This window comes from Ostrea edulis, chromosome 6 (assembly GCF_947568905.1).
Source record: "Ostrea edulis chromosome 6, xbOstEdul1.1, whole genome shotgun sequence".
NCBI classification, from domain to species: domain Eukaryota; kingdom Metazoa; phylum Mollusca; class Bivalvia; order Ostreida; family Ostreidae; genus Ostrea; species Ostrea edulis.
In genome coordinates, this window is record NC_079169.1 from 50,786,035 (window position 1) to 50,800,596 (window position 14,562).

General features: G+C 34.8%; 2 protein-coding genes across 6 annotated transcripts in view; one reads left to right on the forward strand and one right to left on the reverse strand.

Moving 5' to 3' along the window:
• LOC125683848 (annexin A6-like) overlaps positions 1-2,295 on the reverse strand; it is a 23,603-nt gene extending 21,308 nt beyond the window's left edge. The window contains exons 1-5 of one of the 2 annotated variants that reach the window (XM_048925329.2): positions 2,156-2,295; positions 1,487-1,610; positions 1,241-1,394; positions 453-657; positions 1-130 (exon numbers count right to left, since the gene is read on the reverse strand). In XM_048925329.2, coding sequence (XP_048781286.2) covers positions 1-130; positions 453-657; positions 1,241-1,394; positions 1,487-1,598 — 601 coding nt within the window. In that variant the 5' untranslated portion in view covers positions 1,599-1,610; positions 2,156-2,295. Of the gene's footprint in view, positions 131-452; positions 658-1,240; positions 1,395-1,486; positions 1,611-1,754; positions 2,011-2,155 lie in introns of those variants that run through there. The other variant, XM_056139859.1, reaches the window with a different exon arrangement.
• On the forward strand, positions 2,232-13,647 carry LOC125683849 (nascent polypeptide-associated complex subunit alpha-like). Of its 4 annotated transcripts, none has more exons than XM_048925331.2 (7): positions 2,232-2,317; positions 4,135-4,267; positions 4,958-5,051; positions 5,336-5,466; positions 6,054-6,191; positions 12,847-12,969; positions 13,562-13,647. In XM_048925331.2, the coding sequence occupies exons 2-7, from the start codon at positions 4,136-4,138 to the stop codon at positions 13,574-13,576; spliced, it is 633 nt and encodes a 210-aa protein (XP_048781288.1). In that variant the 5' UTR covers positions 2,232-2,317; position 4,135; the 3' UTR covers positions 13,577-13,647. The 4 variants fall into 4 exon arrangements, with proteins under 4 accessions (XP_048781288.1, XP_055995835.1, XP_055995837.1 ...); XM_056139862.1 differs by having other exon boundaries at positions 2,280-3,116; XM_056139860.1 differs by having other exon boundaries at positions 2,234-2,317; positions 12,847-13,647.
• Positions 13,648-14,562: the final 915 nt, after the last annotated feature.

The window sequence follows — 14,562 nt, forward strand, 5'->3', positions numbered from 1 at the left end:
TGTGTCGCCCGTCCTCAGCTCCGAAGTTATCGAATGTGTGACTGCTGGCCCATGCTTCCTTTGGTGACTTTTTCAAGGAGGACCTTAAAGAGGCCCTCATAGGGGATTTTGATCTGGTCGGAGACTTACTCTGTAAAGAACAGACATTTACCATGTTTACCGGTATCGCTGATTAAGAATGACTTACTATAAGTGTTATTGTACATTGAACTACATTGTATACTAACTTTATGATTTATGATTAAATTGAAATGGCAGCTTAATTCGGGAAATCAAAAAAGATAGAATTTCTCTCAGAAAAATTTAGAAAGAGAAAAATAATGAGAGACAACATCTCATATCTGGAAGTTACTGCATCATAGGGAAATTAAGCTTGTTAGTAAATTGGAAGAGTCAACACATATGGCTAAATCATATTTCTCAGATATTAATAATAGCTAGGTTTCATTTACCCGTTTGGGCTTCCTTTTGTTTTTAAGGGTGCAGGCACTGGACGAGGACTTGCATGTTGTGTCTGTATCGAGGTCAGAACTCTCAAAAAAACTTGTGTAGTCCTCGGTGGAGTAGTAATCCGTCGTGGAATCAGCATGTTTTACCTGTCCAACATCCTCCACTACAAACTGCTTTGTCATAACATCACTCTCCTTGATTCCATCTCTGTAAGTGTAAAAATTAAATGTACTTGTATCATGTTTGCAAAATTTTCATAAAGAATAATTATTGCAAATGACTGACTAATTATAAAATATTAATTCCTCATACAAAATGTGTATTTCTGCAAGATTGTTTCTGAGTGACAAAAATATATACTGGTATTTGAATCAAAATAGTATTATAATGAAATCCATAAAAGAAATAATACGATTAATGAATTTGAGTTCTTTACATCTGTGATCTTGCAAAATTATCCTATGTATACCATGATCATACAAATTTTCAATATTCAAGTATGTTCTTCATCATAACCATACAGTTATTCAGAATAACAATGTTTGGTGTTTATCTGTGAATCAATATTCAGGATAACAACAGTAATTCTTCACTATAAACAATAAAACAGGAATAACTGTTTACAGTGTATACTGTTAGTTGTGGTTTACCGTAAGTATTATTCACTGTAAACCATAATTCAGGATAACAATTAATGTCTGCGGTTTAATGGTATTGTACTGTATCTACTCTTCACTAAAACCAATATTCAGGATAACAGTGTCTGCCGTTTATCTGTGTTTCACTGTACCTTGTGACAGCCACTGCCTTCAGTGTCCGCTTTCCTGCTTTGAGTGTGAATGGAGCTGAATATTTGAAGGTGAGTTCACGTCCTCCAATCTTTCTTTGAAAAGGAGAGGGCTTTGTTCCATCAGAGGTGAAATATAGTTTACAGTCAGGTGTTTCTGAAAATTTGTAACAGAAATGAATGATTTGAGAAAAAAATATTATATATATATATTTTGTAGACTGATGTCAGAGCAATAAGCTGTTATACCTGTGGTGATTTCTATGAGTGTTGTTGTGTCTATTTTATTGGTTGCGAGGCCTGTTACATGCCGTCTAACAGGCACAATTAATGGGGGACAAACTGCCCCAGCACTGGGCATGGTGGTGACTCACTGTAAAAAAAAATATAACATTTCCAATTCATATAATTTAATAAATCGAAAAAATGTCATGTTAAAACATTTCTAGGGTAAGGGACATTTATCAGGTCAGCAGAAACAAACAATTTTTATTTTAGGTCTGAATAATTCAAACACCTTGTATCAATCTATGCAAAAGATGTCTGACCATCAGTCATCATGGTCATGGCAGGGTGGTACCTGAATATCAATTGATCTCTTTTCGTAATCTTTATTATTGATCTGTTCTCGATTTAGCAATGTCACATGAAGTACTTGAGGGGTACAATTGATTTGTACAGTTTTCATATTTGAATACTAATTCATATAGCGTAATTGTAGTCGTAACTTCCCCTCTACCATGTGCGGTGTTTTGACCACTGTTGACGTCTAAGCATGTCTAAACTCATATTTACAGATAGCCAATGAAAATTAAATTCGACAGTACGATTGATAAATGTAGAAACATTTCATTCCTTAAATAATGAAATATGAATAAGTACAATTTTTTTAATGAAACAAGTCTAGCTGGGCTGTACCTGTTCAGAATTCCTTTCCCCCCAAAACCTCTGTTTTTCGGTGTTTTCGTGTTGTCAAGCCGCCAAATGTACCTTCAAATATAGAAGAGTTCGTCTCACCTGCCGGAAGTGTGCTTACCGGAACTTCCTTTTCAGTCGCCGAAAGCAGAATAACTTCAGCATGTGAGTATCGACGACACAATCTAACCGAATCTTCCTCGAATTCTTGTGTTCCAAATCACGAAACATGGCTAAATGAAATGAAGATTAATTTGTTTTTCTGTTGTTGACGTCCATTTTTATCGAAATACTTCGCATCTACTAAATTTACTTCTTTAAATGTGACAACAAAAACATTTATGCTTTAAAAATATATATATACCAACGTAAATGTGACTGTCGAATATTTTTTTATACTCGTAGGTTTAGTTGAAAATGTCATGCCAGGTTTTGCCCAATGTTTATCATTAAATCTATTCACATTTTTGGGGAGGGGAGGGATTTGAGAAAATTGGTCGGTGTATAGGCTTATAGGATAATATGTTTTACGGCGTGACCGTGTTTGAGGGCGAAGCAAAAAAGTTTTGGCATTAGTATCTATATCCAAAACAGGACAAAAATAACCCGAAGTTAGCACGCGGACGGAGCTGTATCAAAGCATCCCAATTTTGGACATTTGATCCGCCTATATATTGAACGCGGGAAATATAACGCAATCGATGTAAACAGTACATTGTGACGTCATATTCAGCGTCGTTATTTAGCAAATTTACAGCGTTTGAACCAAAACAAAAAACATGGCGTTAATCGTGGAGTGATTATATATGATTAAGGAAATAAGATTTACAGGTTTTTACGGATTTTATGTAACATCTCAGAACGACGTGAACTAGGGTAGACGAGATTCAAAATGGAAGAATACATGTCCACGCGGTAATATTCGAATCGACGCCATTGGTACCAAACTTTTCAAGTTCCATAGGTATGGTTTAATTTTTCATTATTTTCCCATATTTTCCTTTTAAACATGTATATACGTGTTACCTATAGGGAGAGCTCCGCTCTCACGGCCCTTCGGGCCGTGAGAGGGCTTCGCCCTCTAATATGTATACGGTGTGACCGTTGGACCGAGCGAAGAATGTACTGGTCATTGGAGTGTCCCAAGTGGTAATCATAATTCCGTTAAGTACAATAGATTATGATTCATTTAAAAATATATATTTTGAATGAAATTTTCATTGCGCTAAACACGCAGTAACATCTCAGTATTAAAGGGGTTTATATGGGGACAACAGTTTTACGGGATCCGCCTATTCATTGAACGCGGGAAATAAAACGCAAGACGACGTAAACAGTGCATCGTGACGTCACATTTTGCCTCGACTTTTTCGTTTTCAAAGCAAACAATCATAAACAAAAATAATACATTCCGTATGCAATGAAAAGGCGGTTAAAACTAAACAAAATTAACCAATGGATTCAAAATTGTGGTGAAAAAAAGTAACCGTAATTTTATCGTATATTCTTATTCAAAGAAACTCATGAACTCGTTCATCTATTTAGTCGTATTACGGTTTTATATGTATTTATTTGCTAAAACCTGTACCAATGATAATTATACTATTCACTTTGAACAAACTGAGTGTTTAAATTACGAATTGCACGTCAGAGTCTTCTATTATTGGCATTCAAAATAAAACACGAATAACTGTTGAAGCAGGTAATGAAAAAATAAATGGCGGCGCCCATATGGATCACGAAAATTTCAGTGAACGTATATAGAGATTATCTCTTTTTCTTTTGCTGATTTTGACTTTTTTCTTTTACATACGTGTTACCTTTAGAGCCTTGCTTCGCGGACGGGCCTTCGGCCCGTCCGAGCTTCGCTCGGTATTAACCTATTTCCAAAATATACGTGGGTACTGATTCTCTTTTCCTGGGATTGTTTAAATATTTTATATGCAATCACCATTTTAGATCAGTAATTTGTGTACTTTTAGTATGCCAACCGAAGCAGTCGAGAAACCCATCGACGACACCAAGCCCGAGGAGGCTTCAGGGTCAGGGACCGAGTCCGACAGCGATGATGACGTCCCTGATCTGGAGGACGGAGATATGCAGCAACAGAGCCAGGTAAAAATGAAAAATGGGTTAATGAATGTTTAAATTTAAGAAATTATATTATAAACAGCAAGGCAAAAAGTAGAGAGATCTGGCACATATTGAAATTCATCATACCAAGGCAGTTTTTTTTTTTTTTAAAGGTCTTGATTTCAAGGGTCAGGGCCATTCCAATTGGGAAAAACAGCGGCATTTGCTTGAAATTGGGGGGAAATATTTCATAGAAATAAGGAGAAACCCAATTCAGAGTGCTTTAAGGTATAATTGGGCTCCTTCTGACTTTCAATTTGGTCAAAGCTTGCCTCATTCAAATAAGCAGAGGCCAAAAAATCAGGTTTACTTAAGACTTGATTTATGAACGATTTGCCTTCCCGCTTGATTTGTTTTCATTGTTTGGGAATTTCAAAGCATAAATTGGGGAAAATACCTGCTTTTTAGCATTGGGAATGGGGTCTTATTTTGGCCTCCTACAGACCCTTAAAAAAATTCCAGCAAGGAATGACTTGATGATAGCAACTGCTCAAGCATGAATGGAAAAAAAAATAGACAAAAGTTTCCCACATGTACACAGTCAGGCTTATGATGTTAAACGTCAAGTGTTTAAAGCATTTTAGACGAATCAGATTTGAGTAATAAAATGGAAGTTGTTCATTGTTTGACTGTAATTTTTTGTGGTGGTACACTCTGCTCGTTTCTCTGTAGGTGGCTGCTGCAGCTGGTATCCCAGAGGAACTGGTCAGCAAAGCTAAACAGAGTCGTAGTGAGAAGAAAGCCAGGAAAGCAATGTCTAAACTGGGTATGGCCGGGAGCTGACCACATGGTCCAGTACAAGTTCATTATAGACATTTTCTTCATAGCAATGTCGAGGGTTCATATGGAAAAAGAAACTGACCACATGGTCTAGTGGAATTTGAACAGAAAAATAGTTATCATTCACTGTCATCTAGTTTAACAGTAGGACAGTAACTCCATTTTGTTATTTTGATGATTGAGGTGAAAGGTTAGAATTGATATTATTAAAGCATGCTTGACATTTTTCTTTTTATCAATGTTTTAATTCTCAACATTTTTTCCCTGCAGGTTTAAAACAGATTCAAGGAGTAACCAGAGTGACCATAAGAAAATCCAAGAACATTTTATTTGTCATCAACCGACCAGATGTGTACAAAAGCCCAGCATCAGATACCTACATCGTGTTCGGTGAAGCTAAGGTATGGGGGGGTTTAAGTCTGGTGTGAAATTCACCATGATCTACTGGTCTCGAGTATCATCATCATGCACTGTGAATCTGAACTCTGGTATAGAACTAAATCTGTTGTATGCTGGATTCGGATGTTTCATTCTGTAAAGCCCTGATGCTGTTGACAGTGTGTAGAACTAATTCTGTTGTATGTGGCTGGATTCAGATGTTTTATCCGAGGAAGGTCACGTCCACACTAACTGCACTGGGGCGACATAAAGCACATGACCATAGTGCTGACTATTTATACTATGTACACAGTCAGTCTCCTGTCCATGTCACAGACTAATTCCTGGATCCTCCTTGGTCCATTTGGTGATTTTTTTTGTTTTTCGTGGGAACTCGTGATTTCCACAACGATAAAAGAAGATTGATTTCTCAATAGTTAGAAGCATTTATTGGTGGAAGATGATGCTTTTTCATTGGATGTTATTAATTTGTTGCCTAAAATATTATTTCTTACCAGGAAATGTTAATATTGAGAATTGTTTAATTCATAAAAAGCTGTTATGTTTTCATCAATATTTCAGTGAATACTAATACTCTGTTGTTTTGTAGATTGAAGATCTGAGTCAACAAGCCCAAATGGCAGCTGCAGAAAAGTTTAAGACACCTGAGAATCCCGCCGGCCTTGGAGGAGAGGTATCCAGCACTGTATCACAGCCCATCCCTGAGGAGTCTGAGGATGAAGGAGAGGTAATTGTGATATATACACACAGAGATCACTGAAAAGGGCAAGTCGCATCTGATCGCAGATATACAAAGGGAGAAGTCATTTTATCATGTGGCACCATCAGCATAGAAGGAGATGTTACTGTAGATCCATCAGAATAGAGGGAGAGATTATAGATACACACTTGGACAGTCTTTTTTTTTAACTCGGAATAGAATGAAAGTTATTTCAACTAATGTAGATACCCAGGGGGTGAAGTTTAGTAAGCATTGATAAAGGGAGAAGTTGTAAGTGCACAATGTGGAAAATCATTATAGGACAGTCTGAGTTGAAAAGGGGAGAGGTAATTGTAGATAGAGGGAAAAGTCGTACAATCTGAGGAGAAGGAGCATTATTGTTTATACCAAAGAAGTTATCCTGTACATACCAGTTTATTTTCTATACTACTTGCATTTATACGGGAAAATTAAGATGACCGAATTCACACATAAAGGCCAGTGCTTGTAATGATGAGAGAACTTTCCCCAACTTATCGACAGATGCTGATAACAATGCTGTCTAGTCAAGCCAAAGTCTCTGATGCAAGCAAACTTTTAAAGATAAGAACTTGACGAATGGTCTCGATTGGAGGGTTCCAAAATGTTGATTTGATATCAATAAATTAATGCCAACATTTTCAATGTTCTGGACAATGTGATCTCTAGTGTCATCTTAACTGGAAGAATCTGTCGTAAAGTATAGTTTGCCAAAATATTCATCTTTTTACTTCAGTGAGACACTGTTTTTACCCTAGTAAGTTGATTCAAAGTTTTCATGTTAGTAAATCAAATGAAGTAATCACATGTGAGCTTATTACAAATTTTACAGCCCTTCACCGGCAATGGTGACCGTCTCCATATGAGTGAAAAATTCTCAAGAAGGACATTAAACAATATACAATCAATCAAAAGAAAGATTTCCGTTTTATTGAATATTTAGCATTATTTAAAAATAAATTTTTGTACAGGAAGACACTGTAATTTCGCTTCATTCAGAGCCTCTGAATAGGTTTTCTTGCACATATAGTTTATAAACCTTGTTATTTTTTCGTCATCGAGATAGTGATTTAGTAAATTTTACGACACCAAAATGACAGTAAATACTAGCTGGTTTTCAAAGTTTTGTTTATCATTTTTAATATCTTTTATTATGCTACGTACGTGTGCAAATTTGGTGGTGGGGGGGGGACATTTTTAATTTTTGGATGCAATTGTAAGTGAATGAAAACTCTTAAGGTGGGTGTTAATTCTACATATGTATTAGCAAGCAACAACAAAATAATTATTCTGCATTTTTTTCTATATGCTTGTAATGATGAGAGAACTTTCCCCAACTTATCGATAGATGCTGATAATGATGCTGTCTAGTCAAGCCAAAGTCTCTGATGCAAGCAAACTTTTAAAGATATAACTTGACAAATGGTCTCGATTGGAGGGTTCCAAAATGTTGATTTGATATCAATAAATTAATGCCAACATTTTCAATGTTCTGGACAATGTGGTCTCCAGTGTCATCTTAACTAAAAAAATCTGTCATAAAGTATAATTTGCCAAAATATTCATGTTTTTACTTCGGTGAAATGCTGTTTTTATCCTAGCAAGTCGATTCGAAGTTTTCATGTTAGTAAATCAAATGAAGTAATCACATGTGAGCTTATTACAAGTTTATGTGCTCTTGCTCAAGTTAAATGAAGGTAGATCATGATCACCTGGTTACATAGACAATGTGGAATTTCATATTGACAGTCTTATTATATACATTTTCTATCAGGATTTTTAAAGAAATTTTTGTATCTTTTTCTTAAGAGGACAATAGATTAGAAAATTATTTAAGCAATATTAGCTTTGAATTTGAAAATTCTAATTTGTTATGAAAATGTGTTCTAATGATATTTCTGTAAGTAACTTTAACCTTAATCATCAATAAGATTAATTTTTAAGATTTTAAAAAATTCCATGGGGATCCAGGTTAGAATATTGATTGATTGAATATTGTTTAACGTCCCTCGAGAATATTTCACTAATATGGAGACATCACCACTGTCGGTGAAGGGCTGCAAAATTTCGGCCTATGCTCAGTGCTTATGGCCTTTGAGCAGGGAGGGATCTTTATCGTGCCACACCTGTCGTAAGCGCCAAGCATAGGCCTAAATTTTAAAGCCCTTCACTGGCAATGGTGACGTCTCCACATGACTCATGAGTGAAAAATTCTCAAGAAGGACATTAAACAATATACAGTCAATCAAAATAAAGATTTCGGTTTTATCGAATATTTAGCATTATTTTAAAATCAATTTTTGTACAGGAAGACAATAATGTAATTTCGCTTCATTCAGAGCCTCTGAACAGGTTTTCTTACAGATATAGTTTATAAACCTTGTTATTTTTTCATCATCGAGATAGTAATTTAGTAAATAACAGTTTGACAACAGAATTTTACGACACTAAAATGACAGTAAATACTAGTTAGTTTTCAAAGTTTTGTTTATCATTTTTAATATCTTATATTATGGTATTTATGTGTGCAAATTGGGGGGGGGGGGGGGCATTTTTAATTTTTGGATGCATTTGTAAGCGAATGAAAACTCTTAGGATGGGTGTTGGTATTAATTCTATTATTAGCAAGCAAAGACAAAATAATTCTGTATTTTTTTCTATATGCTTGTAATGATGAGAGAACTTTCCCCAACTTATCGACAGATGCTGATAATAATGCTGTCTAGTCAAGCCAAAGTCTCTGATGCAAGCATTGAAAGTTGTAAATATATAATAGAAAAATAAATATGAAGGGATGAGGCAGAGGTAGGAAATTTCAAGTAGATCCGTTGTCTGGGTAGGTCAATTGCTTTCATTAAATGACTATTGTCATTTTTAGAACTTTATACTGTCCATATGTGGTGATCAGTTGATTTTAAGTTGAGATTAACTGAGTTGAATTTAGTTCTATTAAAATGTGTCCTTGGTAATTTGATTATTTTTGTTGAGTAAACTACATTCCTGAGAAAGATTCCTTATGGAAATTTACCATTCCAATAGCACTTTCTTGTGAATTTCATGTAGATTAGAATTGTATTGGAAACCTTAATTAGTTCAGAATTAAATGTCTAAGGACGCTATTTTGTTTCCTAAATTTGATTCAAATCATCCCGGGGGAAATGTAGATGCCTGATTTTGGAAGGGGTGAACATTTCTTTGTAGAGCTTGCGCCTCCTACTCGCATTCTGTTGCGTGTACCATCACGCTATCTTCAGGAATGATGTCGAGTTTTGTAATACAGGAAAATGTAATCAAACTCTCATTTGAGTAACAAGACAGTATGTCAGATCATCCCCCTGTATTGATCCATGTATATGCTTGTAATGATGAGAGAACTTTCCCCAACTTATCGACAGATGCTGATAACAATGCTGTCTAGTCAAGCCAAAGTCTCTGATGCAAGCAAATAAATGTCTGATGTTGCACAGATAATCCTAATTTTGTCTTTCTTTGATAAAGTTGTGAGGTTATGGCTGTGTTATTAGATGTGTTCAGGAATTCTTCTTTACTTTTAGCTCTCCTGAGCCAAAGGCTTGATAAACTATTGTATAGAGCATGGGGTGTCGTACATTGTGTGTAAACTTTAGAAAATGTGAACTGCATCTTAGAATATCCATTAGCCAAGGGCTTTAATTAACACACACTGAGATTTAGGAGTTGGTCTTAAAGGGACATGGACACGATTTGAGCCGAAAATTTTCAAATTTTATTTTTCCATTTTTAATGTTTAGAATGTTTAACTTGGGTATTTATAATGGTTAGCAAAAAATTTGAACGTCAGTTGTCCAGGTACATGAGAGATACAGAGTTCACAATGCCTTGTTATGTAAACAAGGCGTGTGTCATGTTTTTGTTTACATAGGTTAAATCAGAGGCAATTGTATCGCTTGGGGTCGAATTTACTATATAAAGAGTAAAGGTATAGAACTCTGAATATAGGGTATCCAAGTTAGCCGATGTAAAAACAATAAATTAATTGATATAAAATTCTACTTTGTATTATTATTCATACATAATCAATCTACATTACTACCAAAGTTCATCCCGAAATTCCGTATACTTCCCAAGATATGCAGAAATGAACTCGGGAAAAATGTCTATTATTTTTTGGTTGACTTTTAGCTGGGCCCTGACACTATACGACTACACAGAGTGTTTGAGCATTGCAACAAGCTATCAAATAGAATGTGCAGCATAAAATATCATTTCTAAAATGAATTTCTTACCCCAAATCATAAAATGAAGTCCGTAATAGCTCCAAGTGACTGAAATTTTTAACTCGTCTCTACTTTCATTTTAACACAGTCATTTTCATCGGTGCCACTAACTACCCACATTGACATCATTATTATCAATCGTCAAACACCTGTGATAATGTGATTTAGATAAAAATAAAAAAAAAGACATAATAAGACATTTGTATATTTATAAAGACTTGTTATTAGCATAATTTATGTACTATAATGAATCAATATTGATAAATATTAATTTTTGAGTCTCTAAATCATTATGGGTCCTTCCATCTCTTTTGGGTAATTAGTCATAACTACCGTTCATGGTGGGTATTGTGATAGTACAGACGGTTTAAAAATGTTCAGTCACTTGGAGCTATTACGGACTTCATTTTATGAATTGGGGTCGGAAATTCATTTTAGAAATGATATTTTATGCTGCACATTCTATTTGATAGCTTGTTGCAATGCTCAAACACTCTGTGTAGTCGTATAGTGTCAGGGCCCAGCTAAAAGTCAACCAAAAAATAATAGACATTTTTCCGAGTTCATTTCTGCATATCTTGGGAAGTATACGGAATTTCGGGATGAACTTTGGTAGTAATGTAGATTGATTATGTATGAATAAATTAAAATACAAAGTAGAATTTTATATCAATTAATTTATTGTTTTTACATCGGCTAACTTGGATACCCTATATTTAGAGTTCTATACCTTTACTCTTTATATAGTAAATTTGACCCCAAGCGATGCAATTGCCTGTGGGTTAAATATACAAATAAAAGTTCATTTAAAGCAGATTTAATCAATCACAAGCTAATTCTGAATACAATCAAATAGTTTCTAGTGTTTGGCATATCTCATTTTCTTTTGAGCATGCTATTTTCTATTAAGCCATGGCACGAGCCTTGTTTACATTTCAAAGAATTGAAAGTGCTGTATCTGGCTTGTAACTCAACAACTGATATTCAAGTTTTGGTTGACCATTAGAAATACTTTAGTTAATCATTTTAAACAAAGAAAATGGAAAAAATAAAATTTTAAAAATTCAGGTCAAATCGTGTTCATGCCCCTTTAAAGGAAGGATAGATGATATTAGAATATACAAAAAAGTAGTGTTTCCTGAAGTCGTTATTAAGAACCGCTTTAGATTTAAGACAAACTTTTAGGTTGTCAATGCAGTGTATAGCTTTAGATTTGATCACGGCATCACCCATGGGTAAAAGGTATGGCTTCAATGTCAATTCAAAATTAGGTTAAGTTAACATACAGGGATTTTTATACCCCTTTAATCCAGGGGCCAGGGCCTTCAGTCTGGGGGAAATAGTGATATTTGATTGAAAATGGGAAATTTGTTTCATAAAAATATAAAATAAGAAAAACAAGCATTTGATATTTTATGAATGTGGCTGGCTTGAACAAGCTTTAATTTCCGGTCTTTGGTAGAGAAATAAGTGTCTAAGATTTATTGCAACAGGGTGACTCTGAGGTTTGATGGCCCCTCATCCCTGACGTAATTTAGATACATCATTGGCTGTATGTAAGTTTTGAACTTTGAAATGTAGTTTGTATTCCACGCAGGTTGTCCTTGACAAAATCATTCTGTGAGTTTTGTTACTCTTGGGTAATTTTTGTTTATTGCCACTGGCTGTTTTTTTTGGTTGTTTTAAAGGATTGCTTGTAATGATGAGAGAACTTTCCCCAACTTATCGACAGATGCTGATAACAATGCTGTCTAGTCAAGCCAAAGTCTCTGATGCAAGCATTGTAATGTAAAAGCCCTCTAATCGTGCACAGATATTTCAACTGTATTGTTTTTCTTCGTCAGAATTGTGAGATTATTGCTCCATTTTCATTATTATTTTTTAAATGGGACAGTAACAAACATAGAATTTATGAATTTTAAGTTTAGTATTAAATGAGGTAGGTCATGAATTATTCATATATTATGTAATAAGCATTTACATATTGCTGTAGATTAACAATAACTTGAACCCACTCATTACATCCAACATACACTGCGAAATTACTACCTGAAGTAACATGTATTCATCTCGATATGAAGAATTAATATTTGCAGTAGTTATGCTTGAAAGGAGGACTTGATCCTATTTAGTTCAGTGGTCTGGGGGTCTTTCATGAAATGAGTAATAAATCACAGTAGGATAGTAGTACAATGTTCACTAGAAAAACCAATCCCTCCATTTGTTGTGTGGGGTGTCAGTGCTTTTATGTGATGTTTACAGTTAATGTGACATGGATTTTCAGCCGTGTTGTAATTGATTACTACCCAAATATTGTATTTTCAGGTTAGTTCGCACTGCTGTAGTTGATTATAAATCAGTCGTATACTGGTCCTTGTCTTTTTCAGGTTGATGAATCAGGAGTGGAGAGTAAAGACATTGAACTCGTCATGTCCCAAGCTAACGTTTCCCGATCAAAAGCTGTCAAAGCGCTTCGGAACAATAGTAATGACATTGTCAATGCGATTATGGTAAGTTTTATTCATAACGTATTGTTACAGAATAACAAGATTTTACAAAAGCATAGCTAGAAGTTGTTTACAGAGGGGTTGTATGAAAGGCGAAGACAACAGGGACAAGATCATCGTCCTGAAGGAGGAATAACACACAGGAGAATCTGATATAAATAGAAAGTGGAGGATATGAACAATTGAAATTGAAAACATTCAAATTCACCTTTAATATATTTGATTTTTCAACAATTCAGGTTTAGTAGAAAATAACTTATGGGGGAAAATGGGAAAAGTTCCTGCTAGACGTAAACCCACAATCTACCGATTAGCAGTTGACAGTCGAGAGTTACCCAGCTAGGCATTTAGATTTAAACAGGTCCAGTCCCAAGACTATTTCTACCTACTTTTACCTGTTTTTGAAAATACTGACAAATGATAATTAGGGCGCATCTTTTAAATGGGGCATTGTTTACTATGGGCACTATGACGATGTGTTATTCCTCTTTAAATAAGACGCGTTTTTAATTTGTCATGACAACTGAAGACTAGGTGAGCGGTTTTTAATATCGGTTTTTAATATCGTTTTAACTTTTTCCTTTTTGTTTTACAGGAGCTGACTATGTAGCGGCAGTTCTCTCCCCTGTTTTGTCTTATGTGATATTTTGTTTCCTCTCTTCAAATAAAAATGACCTAGAACATTTGTTCGAATCGTTTTATATAGTGATGACGGTATCTTTAAGGAGGAATACTACACCAGAGAAATTTGATATCATGAATAGTGAAGGATATGTATACATGGCAATATTTTGATATTGAAAAAATGCAGTTATTCTAGGTAGGTAATCTGAGAGTCCCTACTGGACTCGAACCCGCAATCTGCAGCCGACTGTGAGCTACACGGGTAGGCAAATACAGGTGGGAGTAGAAGAATATTGCCGAAGTGTATATGTTCATTCATGTTTTAAAAGTAGTCGGGGATTTTCCACCCTATTGTAGGGGGCCGAAATTCGGCCCCATTCCCAATGCAAAATAGTAGTATTTTTTCCCAATTTGTCTACATAATTTCCCAATTCAAGTCAAATAAAAAATTGTCTTGTTTTGGAATATTGTCATGGGGAAAGTGGAATGATTCAATGTAATTCAACAGCACTACCATCATGATTCATTTTATAAAACACTCCAGAAATATGGACAACTGTTCGATAAATCCGAATTTCCTCCATATTTTTCTTTAATACGTGCTATATTGTTGCTTCACTTATTGTACCCACTTCCTTAACCTATCTGAGAGTTATTAGGTAAATATCACATATATTTAGAATGTATTTTCAGTGTACTTTTGAGTGAAAATAATTGTTTTAATCTTTGAAGCAGCACACTTCGTTTGGAGAGTCTAATCACCAGAAATTGTGATATTGTATGCTGCATTGTATAAAGCTGCATTAGTTCAAATTTAGCTTACTTTTATCATTAATATTAACATATGTACATTTAGAGATATATTTACTTTACAAAATGATTTTACTGTATATGAAAATATAACTTAATTCCCAAGCCTGGTGCTTTTCCTACTGATTGAACAAGTATATTGGCATAGATAGTATCACAGAG